Source organism: Capricornis sumatraensis, chromosome 12 (assembly GCF_032405125.1).
Source record: "Capricornis sumatraensis isolate serow.1 chromosome 12, serow.2, whole genome shotgun sequence".
Lineage (NCBI taxonomy): Eukaryota > Metazoa > Chordata > Mammalia > Artiodactyla > Bovidae > Capricornis > Capricornis sumatraensis.
The window spans coordinates 93,041,745-93,056,474 of NC_091080.1; the positions used below are offsets into that span (position 1 = coordinate 93,041,745).

Here is a 14,730-nt window from a genome sequence, read left to right on the forward strand (position 1 = left end):
GAGTATTATCACAAAAGTTGCCTAAAATTTCCTCAGGAAATATGTAACAGGAACACTCAATTTTTTAATTGGAAGAGGTCAGAAGTGGGGATGCTTCTTTAAGGCCCCTGGAATATGAGACAGGAAAAAGGCTCTGTGAGCCTCAATAAAAGGAGGGACCAGTTCACCCCAATTCTGAGCTGCCGAAACGCGAGGACAGGGCGCCTGCCGCCCTTCAGATACAGTTCCTCTGGAGCAATGGATGATCTGCTTCCCTGATTATCTTTTTCCTTACCACACCTTTCATTTACGTTTCAAAATGTGCTGCTAATATTGTTATCCACGTGCGACTCTTTCATTTTCGTTGTCAAAGATAGGCAGAAAGTGTCCAAATGTGATAACGAGTAAATACCAAACACCGCATGATACAAAACACAAATCATCAGTTCAAATTGCATGCACCCCCCACGCCAACGTCATTCTATGAAGGTCGTGGAGTGTGTGGCCAAGGTGACGGGTCAGCCCGTCTCTCTCTTTCCCTCTCTTCCAACCGCCTCACAGACAGCAGACCAGGGTGGACGGGTCAGCCTGTCTCCTCTTTCCCTCTTTTCTAACCGCCTCACAGACAGCAGATGCCACCGGTACTCACAGTGCCAGGCAGCCCGGGAGGACCTGCTTCACCTTTCTCTCCCTGAAAAAGAAAACAACTTCACTTGTGTTTCTTTAATTATAATGGTTGCCTGGAAATGCACTCTAACCCCCTGGACCACTAGGGAAGTCCTATACAGTAGTTTTTAAAAAACTAATAAAAAATAGATGAAAAAAAAAAAAAGATATGAAAGCTTAGGGTAGCTAAATGTATTTTCTTAAAGAAATCATTTTAGTTGAGGATTTTAGGTGTAAGACTGTCTAAACCTGCATTGAAAGTCGTAATAAAAGGAAACTTGTGTTTTTCCTTTCCCTTTAAGTTCCAGCATGACTTGAAAACATCGGGTGGATAAATTCTTATCACTCTGAGGCTTAATTTAACATATATTAGATGAGAAACTCAAGAAATAAACCCTTTTATATGTAATGTTCTTATGTAAGAATTATAATAATACTTTTAAAAGTCTTAAGATATGCACATTATTTCATAAAGGCACATTTTTTACTTACTTTGCTTTTTTTTTTTTTTCATTTTTTTCCTTCTAAGCTAAGGCTTTAAACTTGTGTTAAACCAGAATTAGCATGCTTTCATTTTTCTTATTTGAATACAAGAAGAGATTTTAGATAATCACGGGACTTTAAACAACTCTTAGCTACTATATTCTAAACAAATTTACCTTTTACAGCCTACAAGAATTGCCTTTCTCATAAAGTTACAGCCTTAGAGAAAGATCTCTCCGTTTGTCACAGGCTTTGCTTAGCAAACCCTGAGGTCCTCTCCCTACTGTTAGAGATGAGTATTATTTCCAATCCATTTCTTATTTTAGTGGAGATTTACATTACCTAGTCTCATGATTCAAACAGAAAAATAAACCCACACACAAAAAATAAATAAATAAAACCACAGTTTTCTCTGCGTATCAGATTGGCAAGTATTTGTTTCAGTTCAGTAACAAACAGATGTCAGATGGAAGGCTGATGAAGCGTTCTTTCTTCTGAAGGCAATGTTATCTCATGTGGCAAAAGCTTCCCCAGAAACGGGTCTAAACATTAATTCCAAAATTATACATTTTAGGAATTTATGGTGGGAAATGACCAGACAAGTATTTTTCTGATACTTAATATCAGAAAAACATGGAAAAGACCCACACACCATGCAGAAAAAGGCACAAGCATCCCAAGTGTCGACATATAACCACACTTAAACGCTGGGACATATCCTCACATGTCACCAGGGGAAAAGCCAGCTAAGTCATGCTGTCCCATTTTTCAAAAGCTCATGCATATGTGTATACATGGGACAATTATGAATTCTGACCATTTCTGGGTGAGTCGTAGAAAAATTACCCAAGTTTTCTTTTTCTATATCTTCCTGCATTTACTTTGTTTCATAATTGGGAAAAATTAATCTACTCCAAAAAAAAAAAAAAGACCCACATAAAAGTGGAACACTTTATATTTTTTCTTTAAAAACACATGCACACAAATAGAGCTACTAGGTTGTGTTTTCCCACACGGGACACACGTAATTTCTGTTCTTTGAGAGCGTGGTCCTTTATTCCAGGAAAATCTTTTAGGTTGAGCAAAATAAAGGCAAAAGACAAAAAGAACGTAGGGTCGCCATTCACCTTTAAACCTTCTCGGCCTGGCTGTCCTGGGTACCCCGAATCGCCCGGAAACCCCTAAAACGGGACAGAAAGCAACAACAGTCATAAGCGAGGAAGAGCAACACCTTGCTTCTTAAAAAAATCATAGAGAAACACTCACTTGACTGCCTTTTTCTCCTTTTTCACCGTCTTTTCCTGGTTTTCCCTGTGCAACAAAAGTTTAAATGTTAGTAGTGCATAAGTTGGAGAAGGAAATAGCAACCCACTCCAGTACTCTTGCCTGGAAAATTCCATGGACCGAGGAGCCTGATAGGCTACAGTCCATGGGGTCGCAAAGAGTCGGACACGACTTCACTCGCTTAGTGCATAAATAATAGTCATAGCTATGCTCTAACACCAGGGGTTTGAATCAAATACAAGATATTACACTGTATGAATGCTCTGGGTGAACCGGCCACGCTACAGTAGTAAGTCATGGAAGACACGTTAAGTCGCTATGAGCTGAAAGGGCTACGACGACAGACGACGTCACGATGTTTGAAAACTGGAGGCTGATTCACTCCGAGTCTCCTACGGCATCAGGGCACCTGGCTGCAGAGCTGACACCAGGGAGGTTTTCCGACTGGCCAGGGAGGGGGTGTCTGGCGGCTGATACACCACTGTGTCACGCTCACCGGTTTCCACGCGTCGTTTCAGGGAAGAAGCTGAACTGTCTCAGCTGTTGGAGGTGGGCCTCCTGTCACTCGGGGCGTGGGAAGCATCTGAGCAGCTGGGCGCCCAGATGCTCTGAGCAGGTGGACAGGTGGCTCTTCAGTGAGGGCCCAACCGAGACAGGGGTGTTAGGGCGGACTCGCTATCTTGGCAGGAGAAGGGGCGGTCCTCTGAATAAGCCTCTGCTCCGTCCATGGGATTCTCCAGGCAGGAATACTGGAGCGGGTTGCCATTTCCTCCTCCAGGGGATCTCCCGACTCAGGGATGGAGACCGTGTCTCCTGCACCAACAGGTGGTGTCTCCACCGCTGTGTCACCTGGGAGGCCCTCCTCTAACGCTGACTCCCTCCTTCCTCCTGCTGCCAGGGCTTCAGAGGGCCCCTGCAGAGCCCTTGGAGTCTACGCTCCTGTGACCCTGTGGTCCTAGCAGTGGGGGAGAAATGGCCTCACACCAGGAAGGAGCGGGCTTCAGAAGCACTTACGCGGGGCCCTGGTTTTCCAGGTTCTCCTTTCTCTCCAAACCCTTGCAGCCCCTTAACAGAAAAAAAAAGAAAAAGGGTTAGATCCATTCGTACATTTAAATAAACTACTAAATTAAGTAAATGTTCCAAAGAAGCTGAAATAAGCTTGTAACCTAAAGCCAATACATGACCGTCTTTCACACAAAATAACAACGATAAACGAGACTTTGGTGCTTACCGGAAATCCGGGTTCACCTTTTTGACCCTAAAATAAGTTACAAAAGAAAGATGAGTACTGTGTAGTGGCTACACGGAACAGGTACAAGGGAACGCACAGCTCTTCCTGTTACAGTAACCGGGAAATTCACACTGGTCTGCAGCACTCACTTCCTGCCATGACTGGGTGATGGACGTAAAGACGGCACAGGGGGCTCGCCTGCTCCGCAGGGCCCAACCCTCCCCAGCCCTCAGCCCCGGCCGCCCCCACAGAGACCCTCACACGGGAGGTCGGCCTCCAGCCGGTCTGGCTGCAACCGGACCAGCTGCCTCTGCTCTTAAGGGGCTCCCTTCTCATACGATGGGGAGTCCACACCCCGGTCTTCCAGGTCAGCGTGAACAGAACCGGAGAAACTGAACTTTATCCCTTCGAAACCGCTCAGGACTAGGAAGGCAGCGCTCGCTGGACGCAGTCCGCCCCTACCTTCTCGCCGCGCATGGCTGTGTCCCCTTTCGTGATGACTTGAGCCTGTCCTGGTAATCCCGGGGGCCCGCTGACCCCTTGATCACCCTGATGAGGCAAAAATTGGGGATTAATCAGGCATAAAAATAATTATACCGGCCGGAGAAAGGCGGAAGGGGGAAACATCAAGAATAGAACTGTTTAAAAAACGTGACTTGGTTCTGTTGCAGCCTGTCCTCGCCGCAGCAGAAAATCAAGTTTCCGAAGGAAGACAGTCCACTAAGGACACAAAGCCAGGAGAAGGCCGTCCCGCCCCGCGGTCAGGGCGGCCACCACCCTATGACAACAGAGCCTGAACGCCCGGAGGACACACGGATGTGCGCACACGTGCACAGCCCGTGCATCGAGACAGACAGTGCGAGTACTACACGCCGGCACACAGAAGCCAGCCTGACACACTTGATGGCGCGGAGGAAAGGGCGCTGGCTGCCTCGTAGTGCCCAGAGGGAAAGCTTTCTTCGTGTAAACCAACGAGGAGAGAAGCGTCAGGGATTCCTTCCTGGAAGCCCCACTGCTGGCAAGCGGGAAGTACTGAAACCTCGGCACCACGCAGCGACTGAGGTCCAAAGACCTCCACTGCGCCCGGCGCAGGATCCCTATCCTCTGAGGTTTACGAAAAGGCGGGGTGGAAACCTGGGCTGAGAAGAGGAGGCCCACGGTCGCCCACTCCACGTGGCCATCGTCTGCACCGGCTTGGGAACCGGGTGCTGCCGCGATCCCAGCAGCCAGCGCTCGGAAGGCGTCTCACCGGCCGGTCCAGGCAAAGTGGTGCAGAGCACCCCCGGAGCATCAGGGACCCAGGGCCAGCCTCTCCCTCCCCCAGGATGAGGCCTCCCCTTCCAGCCTGTGCCTCCCTGCCTCCAAGGCGCTTTTCCTCCCAACTCGGGTACAGTGGCCTCATCTTTAAGCGTTCAGTATGGTTGTGCCACCAACAGCCACGTCCTACACTTGACCCTTTTAGGATGGAGCCCAGCTCGGGCTTTGTCACAGCCTGAGGACATTGTGACCAACTGCTGTGAACAGAGCAGAGGCAAGCTGCACCTGTGGGTCAGACCCCACACGAAGTCATCTCAGCGCATCCTAGCCGCGACCTCCAGGCAGACAGCAACACACGCAAGAACGTTCAGAGAAGGGACTGCGGTCATCAGGGTCCAAGAGGCGGCCCAGAGGCGGAAATCTTATTCTGCTTAGACCTGTGATTTTGGCCAGGAAAACGCCCCAAAGCAAACAGCACTCACCTTTTCACCTTTCGGCCCTTGAAAGCTCAAGCCCATTTGCCCCTGTTGACGAGAAGGCAGGCTTCTGTTACTAGCATTGTCTACTTTGCTCAGAATCATCTAACAAATACGACATGAAATGCAGCAAGATGGTACATTTAAAGCAATAGCTTCTTCCCATAAAGACATAACATTGATATGTTCAAGAAAGTTGTGACCCTGCTGTATTCAATGTCTATTAAAAGCTTTGCTAAAGTATTACTCAAAAAGAATCCCACAGAAACCATTTTTAAAAATTCAAGATTTTTAAACTCTGGTTCTAGAAAACTAAGGAAAACATCAGTGATTCCATGACCAACAGACGGATAGGAGGAAAGATCAACCGATCAGTAGATGAGTGGATTAACTGACAGAGAGTTAGATAGGCTGATGGACTGATGGGTAGGTGAACAGACATGTTAAATGTAGAGACAGACATGAAACTTATAACTTCCCGCAATACTTTACAGAGACTACGGAATGAGTCACAGCAACGTCACGACAGCCTCACACTAGCGCCAAAGAAAGACAAACGGAAAGCAATCTTTACCTTTTCGCCTGGAGGGCCAGGAGGGCCTGGAGGGCCCTGGAAGAGAGAGCATTTTAATTAAATACGGTTCACAACCCTGGTGTGCTTCTTTGTACCAAAGTTATCTTCAGATATCATGGTTAGAGCAGGAGTTTGTTGGATATTACATGTTTTCCCTGTACTATAGAGCTGTTAGCCTTTGAGAGCAACCAGAAATCAGTCCAAGATAATTACTAATAGGGACGAAAATCCCTCACAATCCCAGGGGTTCCCCATGGAACCCACTGAGCTGAGCGTGTGCTGGGCGATCAGGGAGTGGATGAACCCACCACCAAACCCCCGGACTCTCAGGCAGGCTCAGGTGAGGATGGCATTCTCACACCACCCATTCCTACGAACGGGGCACTCCCAAGTAAGCTCTGTTAACATGAACTCTCTTTTGCTCCCAAAATGTGTGAGGAGGAGGAGCTGATGCTGCCCTTCTGTGGAGAATCATCAGTTGCAAAGGAGGCTGATAGCAGAGCAGAGCCTCCTGGAAGCTGATCTCGGAGCTCAGCTTCTAGTCATCACTACAAACACAGCGCAGCTTCTTCACAGCCTGGGCTGGGCCCACAGCGCCCAGGAGAGCAGGTTCCTGGACATGACTGTGTTCCCACGAGGGAAGGTCCAGGGCAGAGCCTGCTCGTCCATCTCTGCATCCCCCACTCACGGGGCACACTGGCATCCTCACAGCCCAAGTGATTCACATGCTGCCCGGGGGATGTCTCTGCCTGTGACATGTGACATCTCTTTATAACCCTTTCCCCACAGCTCTGGGGGCAAATGGACCATAAACACCAATCAAACACTCCCTTAAGTTAGAAGCTCAAATAGATAACTAATAAGAGCCCACTGCACCGCACTGAACTCCACTCAACACTCGGTCACGACCTACACAGGAAAGAATCTAAAAATGAGGGGATACGTGTATAACTGATTCCCCCTGTTGTATGCCCGAAACCAACAGAGCATTGTAAGTCAACTATATGCCACCAAACAGAAAGCAACAAAGTTCTGTCAAGCAATTATCCTTCAATTAAAAAGGTAGATCAATTTTTTAAAAAAACAGAAATTCATTCTTGAATCCGAATTGAAAGGGCTCACCACTGTGCAAAGTTTCTTGGCCCAGCTTTTTATTTTATCCTGGGGCACAGCCGGTAAACGTTGGGAGAGCTTCAGGGGGACAGCAGGGGCCTCAGCCATCATGGTATGCACAGTCCGTCAAGCTCCCTCCCACCCAGGCTACAGTGTTCACTCCATTTTAGGAGTCTTCACACCTCAATGCACGTGTTCTCTGAACGGCAGCCTCAGAGAGAGACTCCCCACCCCCAGACTTACTGGTGGCCCGGTGAATCCTGGGGGCCCGACGGGGCCTTGCAGTCCTGGCAGGCCTGGTGAACCCTGTAAAATTCACCAAGAGAAGAATTAAGACGCAGCCCAGGCAGAGACTCAGCTCGAGCTCGGAATCATCCAGCCAGTACTCACAGGCGCTCCCGGCTGTCCAGGATATCCTCTTTCGCCTTTCAGCAGGGTCCCTGGTATATGGCCCAGAATCTCACCTGGATCTCCCTGGGGGATAGAAGTCAAGTCACAAACACTGATGTTTATGGAAAGAGACTGAACGCCCAGGGAGTAGGGGGCACGCACCGCTGGTGTGGGACTAGCCCAGGTTTGGGGTTCAGCCTCCACCTACGCTTGGGATAAGCCTACCGGCCGTCTCCCCTGGTCACTCATCTTAATGACCAGCACGAGGACAGAGCGCGTGGACCGCTGAATGGAAGGATGTGCGGCGCTCCCTGTAATGGGCCCCAGGCAGGGGGTGTCTAGACAGGGGCCCAGCTCTGGTCAAAAGGCTGTGTGCACCGGCTGTTCTCGCAAAAGAAGGGTCATCTTTCAGGACAAGACCCAGCACGGCCACGTTCAGAGAAGCAGGGGATGTGTTTCAGGCGCCGGCGTGGCCCGGCCCCAGTGCCCAGACAAACGGGCACGCACCAGGCTGAGGCCAACGGGGAGGCCCTTTTCAGACGAGGTGGGCATTTATATCTGCAGGTGTGAAGGACTAAGGTATAAAGCAGATGACATTCCACCCTGCAGGAGGAGGGGCTGGGGGCCACCCACCCCAGGGGTTGAGGCCTAAAGAGGAAGAAAGACTGACTCCCAGGAAGCAGGGACACTGCCTCCAAAACTGGACCCACGCCCTTCCCTGGGTCTCCAGCCTGCATCCCTGCCCTCGGACGGCGGGCTTGCAACCCTCACAGTCACACCCTCCCCAAAATAAGGAATCCACTTTATCTCCACACATTGTAATTATCTATCAAAACATACAGAATGAAATTAATATGTCATACAAATATTAGAATAAATAAGTAAATATTATAGAAAAATGTATATTGTATCACGTATTATGCAACATACAAAACATTTCACAACATTGTATTTGTACTTTAATTCTCTCTCCCTCCCTCCACCATCCTCCTGTGTGTGCTGTATACATATGGCGCCCACACATTGCACAAGCGTCCCCTCGCACACCCCACTGACTCTGTTTCTCTGTGGAGACCTGCTCACAGCACTGCCCGGGGCTCAGGACAGGAGCTTCAGGGACCCACGCCCGTTACATTTCCCCCTCACACTATGCTTCCCGTCACCGCCTATTTCCTATGAAGAAACGGACCTGGTGGTGAAGCTTTAGGCTCTCAAATTTAAGTCTGTGTGCAGGACTTCAGTACTCTTTTAATGGAGCAGAGTTTAGGCAGATAGGTTAACAGGCAACCGGTCAACCAAAGTAATTTAAAGTACGTTCATTTTTCGTGGCATCTGTTTTTCACAGATGCCTGGAATGAATCCAGCAAAATAAAACAACGTACCTTCATTCCCGGTAACCCTGGTGGTCCCTAAAAAAGAAAACGTTGGTATTAGTTTTGTTTTCCTCAAAAGAACATTAACATTAAGATACGGGCGGAGGGCCGGAAAGGGAAAGGCAAGTGAATGAGAAGAGAGGAAGGGTCACACCCTTCCCAAACGACCCGATACTCACAGGATTTCCAGCGAATCCAGGCAAACCGGGAGGTCCCACGGGCCCTCTCTCACCCTGGGACAGAGAAAGTCACTCTCAGGGGTGCCAGGGTGACAGGACCTCACCCCAGAGGCCCCATCCGTTTCCCTGCCCTGCCCTCCAGCGACGCTGCATCTGCTGGTGAAAGCCGTCGTCTAAATATTGCTATGAGCTATATTGCTCAGCGCTGCCTTGTGTTGGAAGAAATGTATCTGAGAATACACTTAACAGGGACAAGAATTAACACTGGCATTTTCTTATTTGCTTTGGTGATGGACTAGAGGTGAGAGATTTCATGGTGAAAGCAACTTTAGAATGAAAGGCTACAAAAAGAAAGGCTTAATGATGTCTTTCCTGAACACTAAACATGGGAAAACTAGTTCCTTACCAAAGAGAGATGTAACACAAGTCACTTCCCAACTGTGGCAACTAAACCTGTGTTCCCAGGACAACTCTGCCCAACTGTTCCACGCGCAAAGTTAGATGAACGTGCACCCAGCGGGCAGCACCCAGCTCTAACTTTACCTTTGTCCCGTTACATCCTGGAATACCTGGGGGACCCGGAGGACCGTCCTGGCCAGGAATACCCTGCAATTAGCAAAATGAAAAGTAAACAAGTTAGAAAATCATCAGTGCTACTGTAACACACGTCAAACGTCTCATAAAGGAATTAGAAGCCTTCTATATACGTACAGGAAGTCCTGGGTTTCCAGGGTAACCAGGCACTCCTGAGGGTCCCTGCAGGGATGGAAATGAAAAGGTTTTAGGTGCGGGAGAACCCCATTTTCTCCCACTGCACCCTCCTGGATAAGGATGTCAGACTCTCACTGCTGGCATTTGGAACATCGACCCCGAGCAGACAGAGGCAACCGAGGACCCAGCCCAGGGGTGGGCGGGAGATGGCCTGGAGTTTCAGTAGCAACTCTTCATCATCAAACCCTGGTGATTGGTTACTTCTAAAATCAAGGCTGCACACCCACAAGATAACTCTGCCTTCGTTTCATCCTTTGTAATTTCTAGGAGATGATAGGTGGATGCACAGACAGAGAGATGGGTGGATGGATAAATAGGCAGACAGAGAGAGAATTTATAGTAAAATCTCAGACAGTTGGGAAGAAGAGGGTAGGCATAAACGAGTTCCTTGAGGGAAAAAGTCAGAGCTCTTCCTGGCTGAAATCCAGATCTTCACTGCAGACAGTTACAATGTAATCTGCTATCTTCTGCCCCAAGGAGGATCCAGCAAGGCTGGGCACACTTCCCATTCCACTTCCACGAAGTAACAATAACACAATTAAAACGTTTACATTTTACAGTCTTCTATTTTTCAAAGAGCTCCCCGCTTGCACATCCCAGGAGCGGGCAGAGCAGACAGCAGAGTGTGAAGGAGGGAGGTGGAGGTGGAGCGTGGATCCGAACACGTCACCACTTCCCACACTGGCCGAAGGCATCTTTGATGAAGACCTGGAGACGCGTCATCCCCCCCCCCCAGTGAAATCCGCCCACGGGAACCCCTGAGGAAGGAGCCACGGGAAAAGCCAGGTGTCGAAAGGACAGGAAGTGAGCCCGTCGAGGGGGAGGCCTGGAGGAGGGGGACGCAGGCCCGGCACCCAGGGACCCAGCGCCCAGGGCAACCGCTGTCCGTGCCGAGGACCGAGGCCAGAGGCGGGCGGGGGGGCCCCGAGAAGGAGGGGGCGGGAGAGACGCCCCCGGACGGTCTGGAGGCGGCGGGTGGGGGTCCGGAGCCCTCCCCCAGGAAGCATCGCTGTATCGGAGCCGCCCACAGGCGTTACCGACCCCACGGCCCCCGTACTCACTCTTGTCCCTTTAGTGCCTGGCAGTCCGGGCTCGCCGGTGTCACCCTGGAAGGGACAGACAAGACATGATGGCTCGCAACGATGACACAGAGCATCTCAGGCCCACCCCCCAGCCCCCGCACCCGTGAGGGCCAAGCTCACCTTCTGTCCCGGTGGTCCCTGCGGCCCCTCGGGTCCTTGCATTCCGGGAAACCCGATGACCCCCTGTAACCCCGGGAGGCCTCTTTCTCCCTGTGGAGGAGGAGAAAGCCAGTGAGACGGAGGCCGGGTCAGAGGGAGTGGAGGAAAGAGCAGAAATGGGCCTCGGTCAGCATCACCCCACATCCCGCCTGCCACAGCGTCTCAGAAAAGATGCTGCCCGCTGTGACCCAAGTCAGACATGTCTCTGCTGTCTTTAAGCTCCTTTGAGGGCAGCAACGTCCACAGATGATCCCTGGCCCAGCGCTGTCTATACACTATACTCTAAATGCTAAATAATTTGTTGGGCAAATAAAACAACGGAAAGTTGGGGGTTTTTCCCACTAAATTGTTTAGGATAGTTGGGGTTTTTCTTGTTTATAACCTCCTTTGATGAGTGATGTTGTGTTGGCAGACACAGCACTGAGCTTCTGAGAGCAAACTCCATCGAGGCTTCCCTTCAAGGGGTGTGGAGGCAAAGCTCACAGTCGGCGTCTCAGCATCAGACGCCGAGACCCCTCTCTGCCATCAGCAGTCTGATGACGGGCCTCCCCGAGCCTCTCTTCAAACTGGCTTTGTGCAAAGAGAGAATCAAGGTTGAATTACGGTCTCTGCCCACGTGGAGCAAAAAGAAATTCAACCTATTTTTTAAAATAACAAATTTTATTTGGGGTCCACACATGCGGCTGCGATTCAGAAAGACTGGGATGTTGGGCCTTGAGGTAGCCCTTGAAAGAAGAAAACAAAATTAATACGTGAAGAGACGGAAGGAGGTGATTCAGGCTGGACAAAACCAACGAGAAGAAATACAAGCAGGACAAGAATGTGGAGAAATGAGGTACTACCGTTTGATCCTGGAAATGTGGTTTCCTGTACAGCATCAACAACGCAGTGGCCTAATTAAGGATATTTGCAGAAGACAGCCACACTTAGCCTGTCCATGGGAAATAGCCCAACATGGGGACAAGAATTCAAGAAAACCAATTTTCTTCACAGTATATGGACTTTTTTGTACCCAGGTGGCACAGTGGTAAAGAATCTATTTCCCAATGCAGGAGACATGAGTTCGATCTCTGGGTCAGGAAGATCCCCTGGAGAAGGGAAAGGCAGCCGACTCTCGTATTCTTGCCTGGAGAATCCCATGAACAGAGGAGCTGGGCGGGCTACAGTGCATGGGTTCACAGAGTCAGACATACTTAGCGATTGAGCACGCATATGGACTTCAATGCAACCTCGCGATCGAATTGAGTAAGCATCTTTAGCCAATTCTTAAAAACAGAAGGCGTGTCAGAGATTATAGCCAGGATTCCTTACTTCCCCCATAGTTATGTTAGTTCAAAGGGAAAAAATAAACTGACAAGCTAAACAGAGCAAACATTTGTGCACGTGCGAAGTCGCTTCAGTCGAGTCCGACCCTTTGTGACCCCATGCACTGTAGCCCGCCAGGCTCCTCTGTCCATGGGATTCTCCAGGCAAGAACACTGGAGTGGGCTGCCATGCCCTCCTCCAGGGGGGTCTTTCCAACCCAGGGATGGAACCCGCATCTCTCATGCCTCCTGCATCAGCAGAAGGGTTCTTTACTACTAGCGCCGCCTGGGAAGCCCCCTGGGGGTCAACAAATATTTACCCTCCCCAAAGAGCACAGTACCAAGAGGACTGGAAGATTTTCAACGTTGCATGAATGGAAGAACACGGAACAAAAACTCCCAAAGTCATCCTCCTTTCCAAACCGCTCAGAACTCGCAGGTGAATTATGTGCCTGTGCCGTTTATAACGTGTATCTATGACTATTTTCGGCTGCACTGAGTCTTCGCTGCTGCGCACATGGGCTTTCTTCAGTTGCGGTGAGCAGGGGCTGCTCCCCAGGTGTGGAGCCTGGCCTCTCACTGTGGCGGCTTCTCCCATTGCAGAGCGCGGGCTCTAGAGTGCCCGGGCGTCAGCAGTGCCAGCGTGCTTAGCTGCCCCACGGCATGCCAGCTGCTCTGGACCAGGCATCGAACCTGCGTCCCCTAGCGCTGGCGGGCAGATTCTTAACCACGAGGCCACCAGGGAAGTCCCTACACTTCTCTGCACTGTAGGAATGTGGTTCTGAACAGAAGTTTCCATCCACTGTGCCTCCACGGGCTGTGGGTGTCGTTGGCAGGAGGCTGGAAACAGCACGCGAATCAATGGGGAAGAAGCAAGTGATTTCTAGCTCCAGAGGATCCCATCAGACAGGACTAAGTGGAGGAAAGAAAGCCAAGCTCTGCCATTTGGTGCAGCCGCCTAGACCAGCTGCATCCGGGGACCAACCAGGAAGAGCAGACGCAAACGTCCCTGGGGCCCTCAGAGGCCGGGACACAGAGCGCCAGCCCGTCTTCCCTGGGAAAGAAAAACATTCTCAGGCCGTGTTCAGGGGTAAAGCTCCTTAAAGGCATTCACTCTTCACCTAAAACGATAGCCGGCGCCAATGCCCGAATTCCTGGAGCTGGAGATGGACGGTATACTGACATCAGATCAACCTCCTCCCTAGACTCAGATATGGGAAGATGGGGCCCCAGATACAACTGAACTCCAAACAGCTGGCTAAAAAGTAAACGAACGTTGAATGGAGTATCCTCAAATAGCCTGGCACATGACGGGAAGAAGATGTCAAAGGCACGTCGGCGGAAAAGCTTCCTAACGTGCGGGGTGGCATATTTTTAGTGCTTGGTTAACACTGGCGGCATCAGCGGGAGGCCCAGCACAGATAAGATTGTATAATTCTCGTTTTCATCGTGGAAGGCACGGAGGCCCAGAGCCGGATTAGCTGATTCCTACAAGTTTCTCACTGAGTCAGCACCAAAGCCAAAAATAGAAATGAGGTCAGCCTCTACCTCAGCCCGTGTTTTTTCTAGGTCACTAGAGCAAGCTGGTTCCCAGCAAATATTAAATAGCTCGCCCACAGCAAGTTAGCCCCTTTTATGTCCATTTCACAGATAAGGAAATTAGGACCCGATGTTTTACTGACGTGTCACATGTCACCGGCTAACCCCTGTGTGCTCCTGGGAACAGAATTCAGAAATCTGAATTCCCAAGTCCTGGCCTTTGCCGCAGAACACATTCTTTCCCAAATGTCACCGGAACACTTGAGCAAGCCCCAGATCCCAGGAGATTTGGAATTAAGTAGCTAAAGAGGAAGTGACTCCTCCATGGATGTGGCTCTTGCCATCTCGCACATACATTTTTTTTCTAAAGTTTCCTAATCTTTTGTTCAGACATGAATAATCTAATATCCTGCAGGTTATCCTGGGCACCAGAGCAGAGCAAACAGGCAGGATAAGGATTTGAACAGCTATACAATTAACCAGTACACAGCACACGCTGCAGGCCAGCCCAATTCTTCCTCCAAGCTTTCAGCAAATCTCCACGAGGGTCACAGGGAAAGCAGAGAGCTGGGCAGGTGAGGCAAAGGTTCTTCCTGCCAGTCCTTTTGAAGCCAGACTCAGCAGCGGTGAGCCCTCGTGCGCTGGGGCTTACGGCTGAAGGTACACAGTGGCAATCAGCGAGAGGCAGGACCCCTCAGTCATCTCTTTCCCAGGATGTGCTGGAGGCAGGGTCCGAGAGGACCTGGGAGTCCACAGGAGCCCCACAGTCACGGCTACCACGGCAGCGAGAACTTAGCCTGGAGGATGAGACAGAGGCGTGCGCACGATCCTACGCAAAACGTTTTGAGACAACGGCCTTTAACAGCTTTA

General features: G+C 50.2%; 1 protein-coding gene across 2 annotated transcripts in view; it reads right to left on the bottom strand.

Annotated features, from left to right (window-relative positions):
• COL4A1 (collagen type IV alpha 1 chain) overlaps positions 1-14,730 on the bottom strand; it is a 130,072-nt gene that overhangs the window by 41,855 nt on the left and 73,487 nt on the right. For both annotated transcript variants that reach the window (XM_068984270.1, XM_068984269.1), the window contains exons 3-18: positions 10,979-11,068; positions 10,838-10,882; positions 9,717-9,761; positions 9,549-9,611; positions 9,006-9,059; positions 8,836-8,862; positions 7,454-7,537; positions 7,307-7,369; positions 5,951-5,986; positions 5,383-5,424; positions 4,106-4,192; positions 3,644-3,670; positions 3,427-3,477; positions 2,395-2,439; positions 2,256-2,309; positions 629-670 (exon numbers count right to left, since the gene is read on the bottom strand). In XM_068984270.1, the coding sequence (XP_068840371.1) occupies positions 629-670; positions 2,256-2,309; positions 2,395-2,439; positions 3,427-3,477; positions 3,644-3,670; positions 4,106-4,192; positions 5,383-5,424; positions 5,951-5,986; positions 7,307-7,369; positions 7,454-7,537; positions 8,836-8,862; positions 9,006-9,059; positions 9,549-9,611; positions 9,717-9,761; positions 10,838-10,882; positions 10,979-11,068 (855 nt within the window). The remainder of the gene's footprint in view (positions 1-628; positions 671-2,255; positions 2,310-2,394; positions 2,440-3,426; positions 3,478-3,643; positions 3,671-4,105; positions 4,193-5,382; positions 5,425-5,950; positions 5,987-7,306; positions 7,370-7,453; positions 7,538-8,835; positions 8,863-9,005; positions 9,060-9,548; positions 9,612-9,716; positions 9,762-10,837; positions 10,883-10,978; positions 11,069-14,730) is intronic.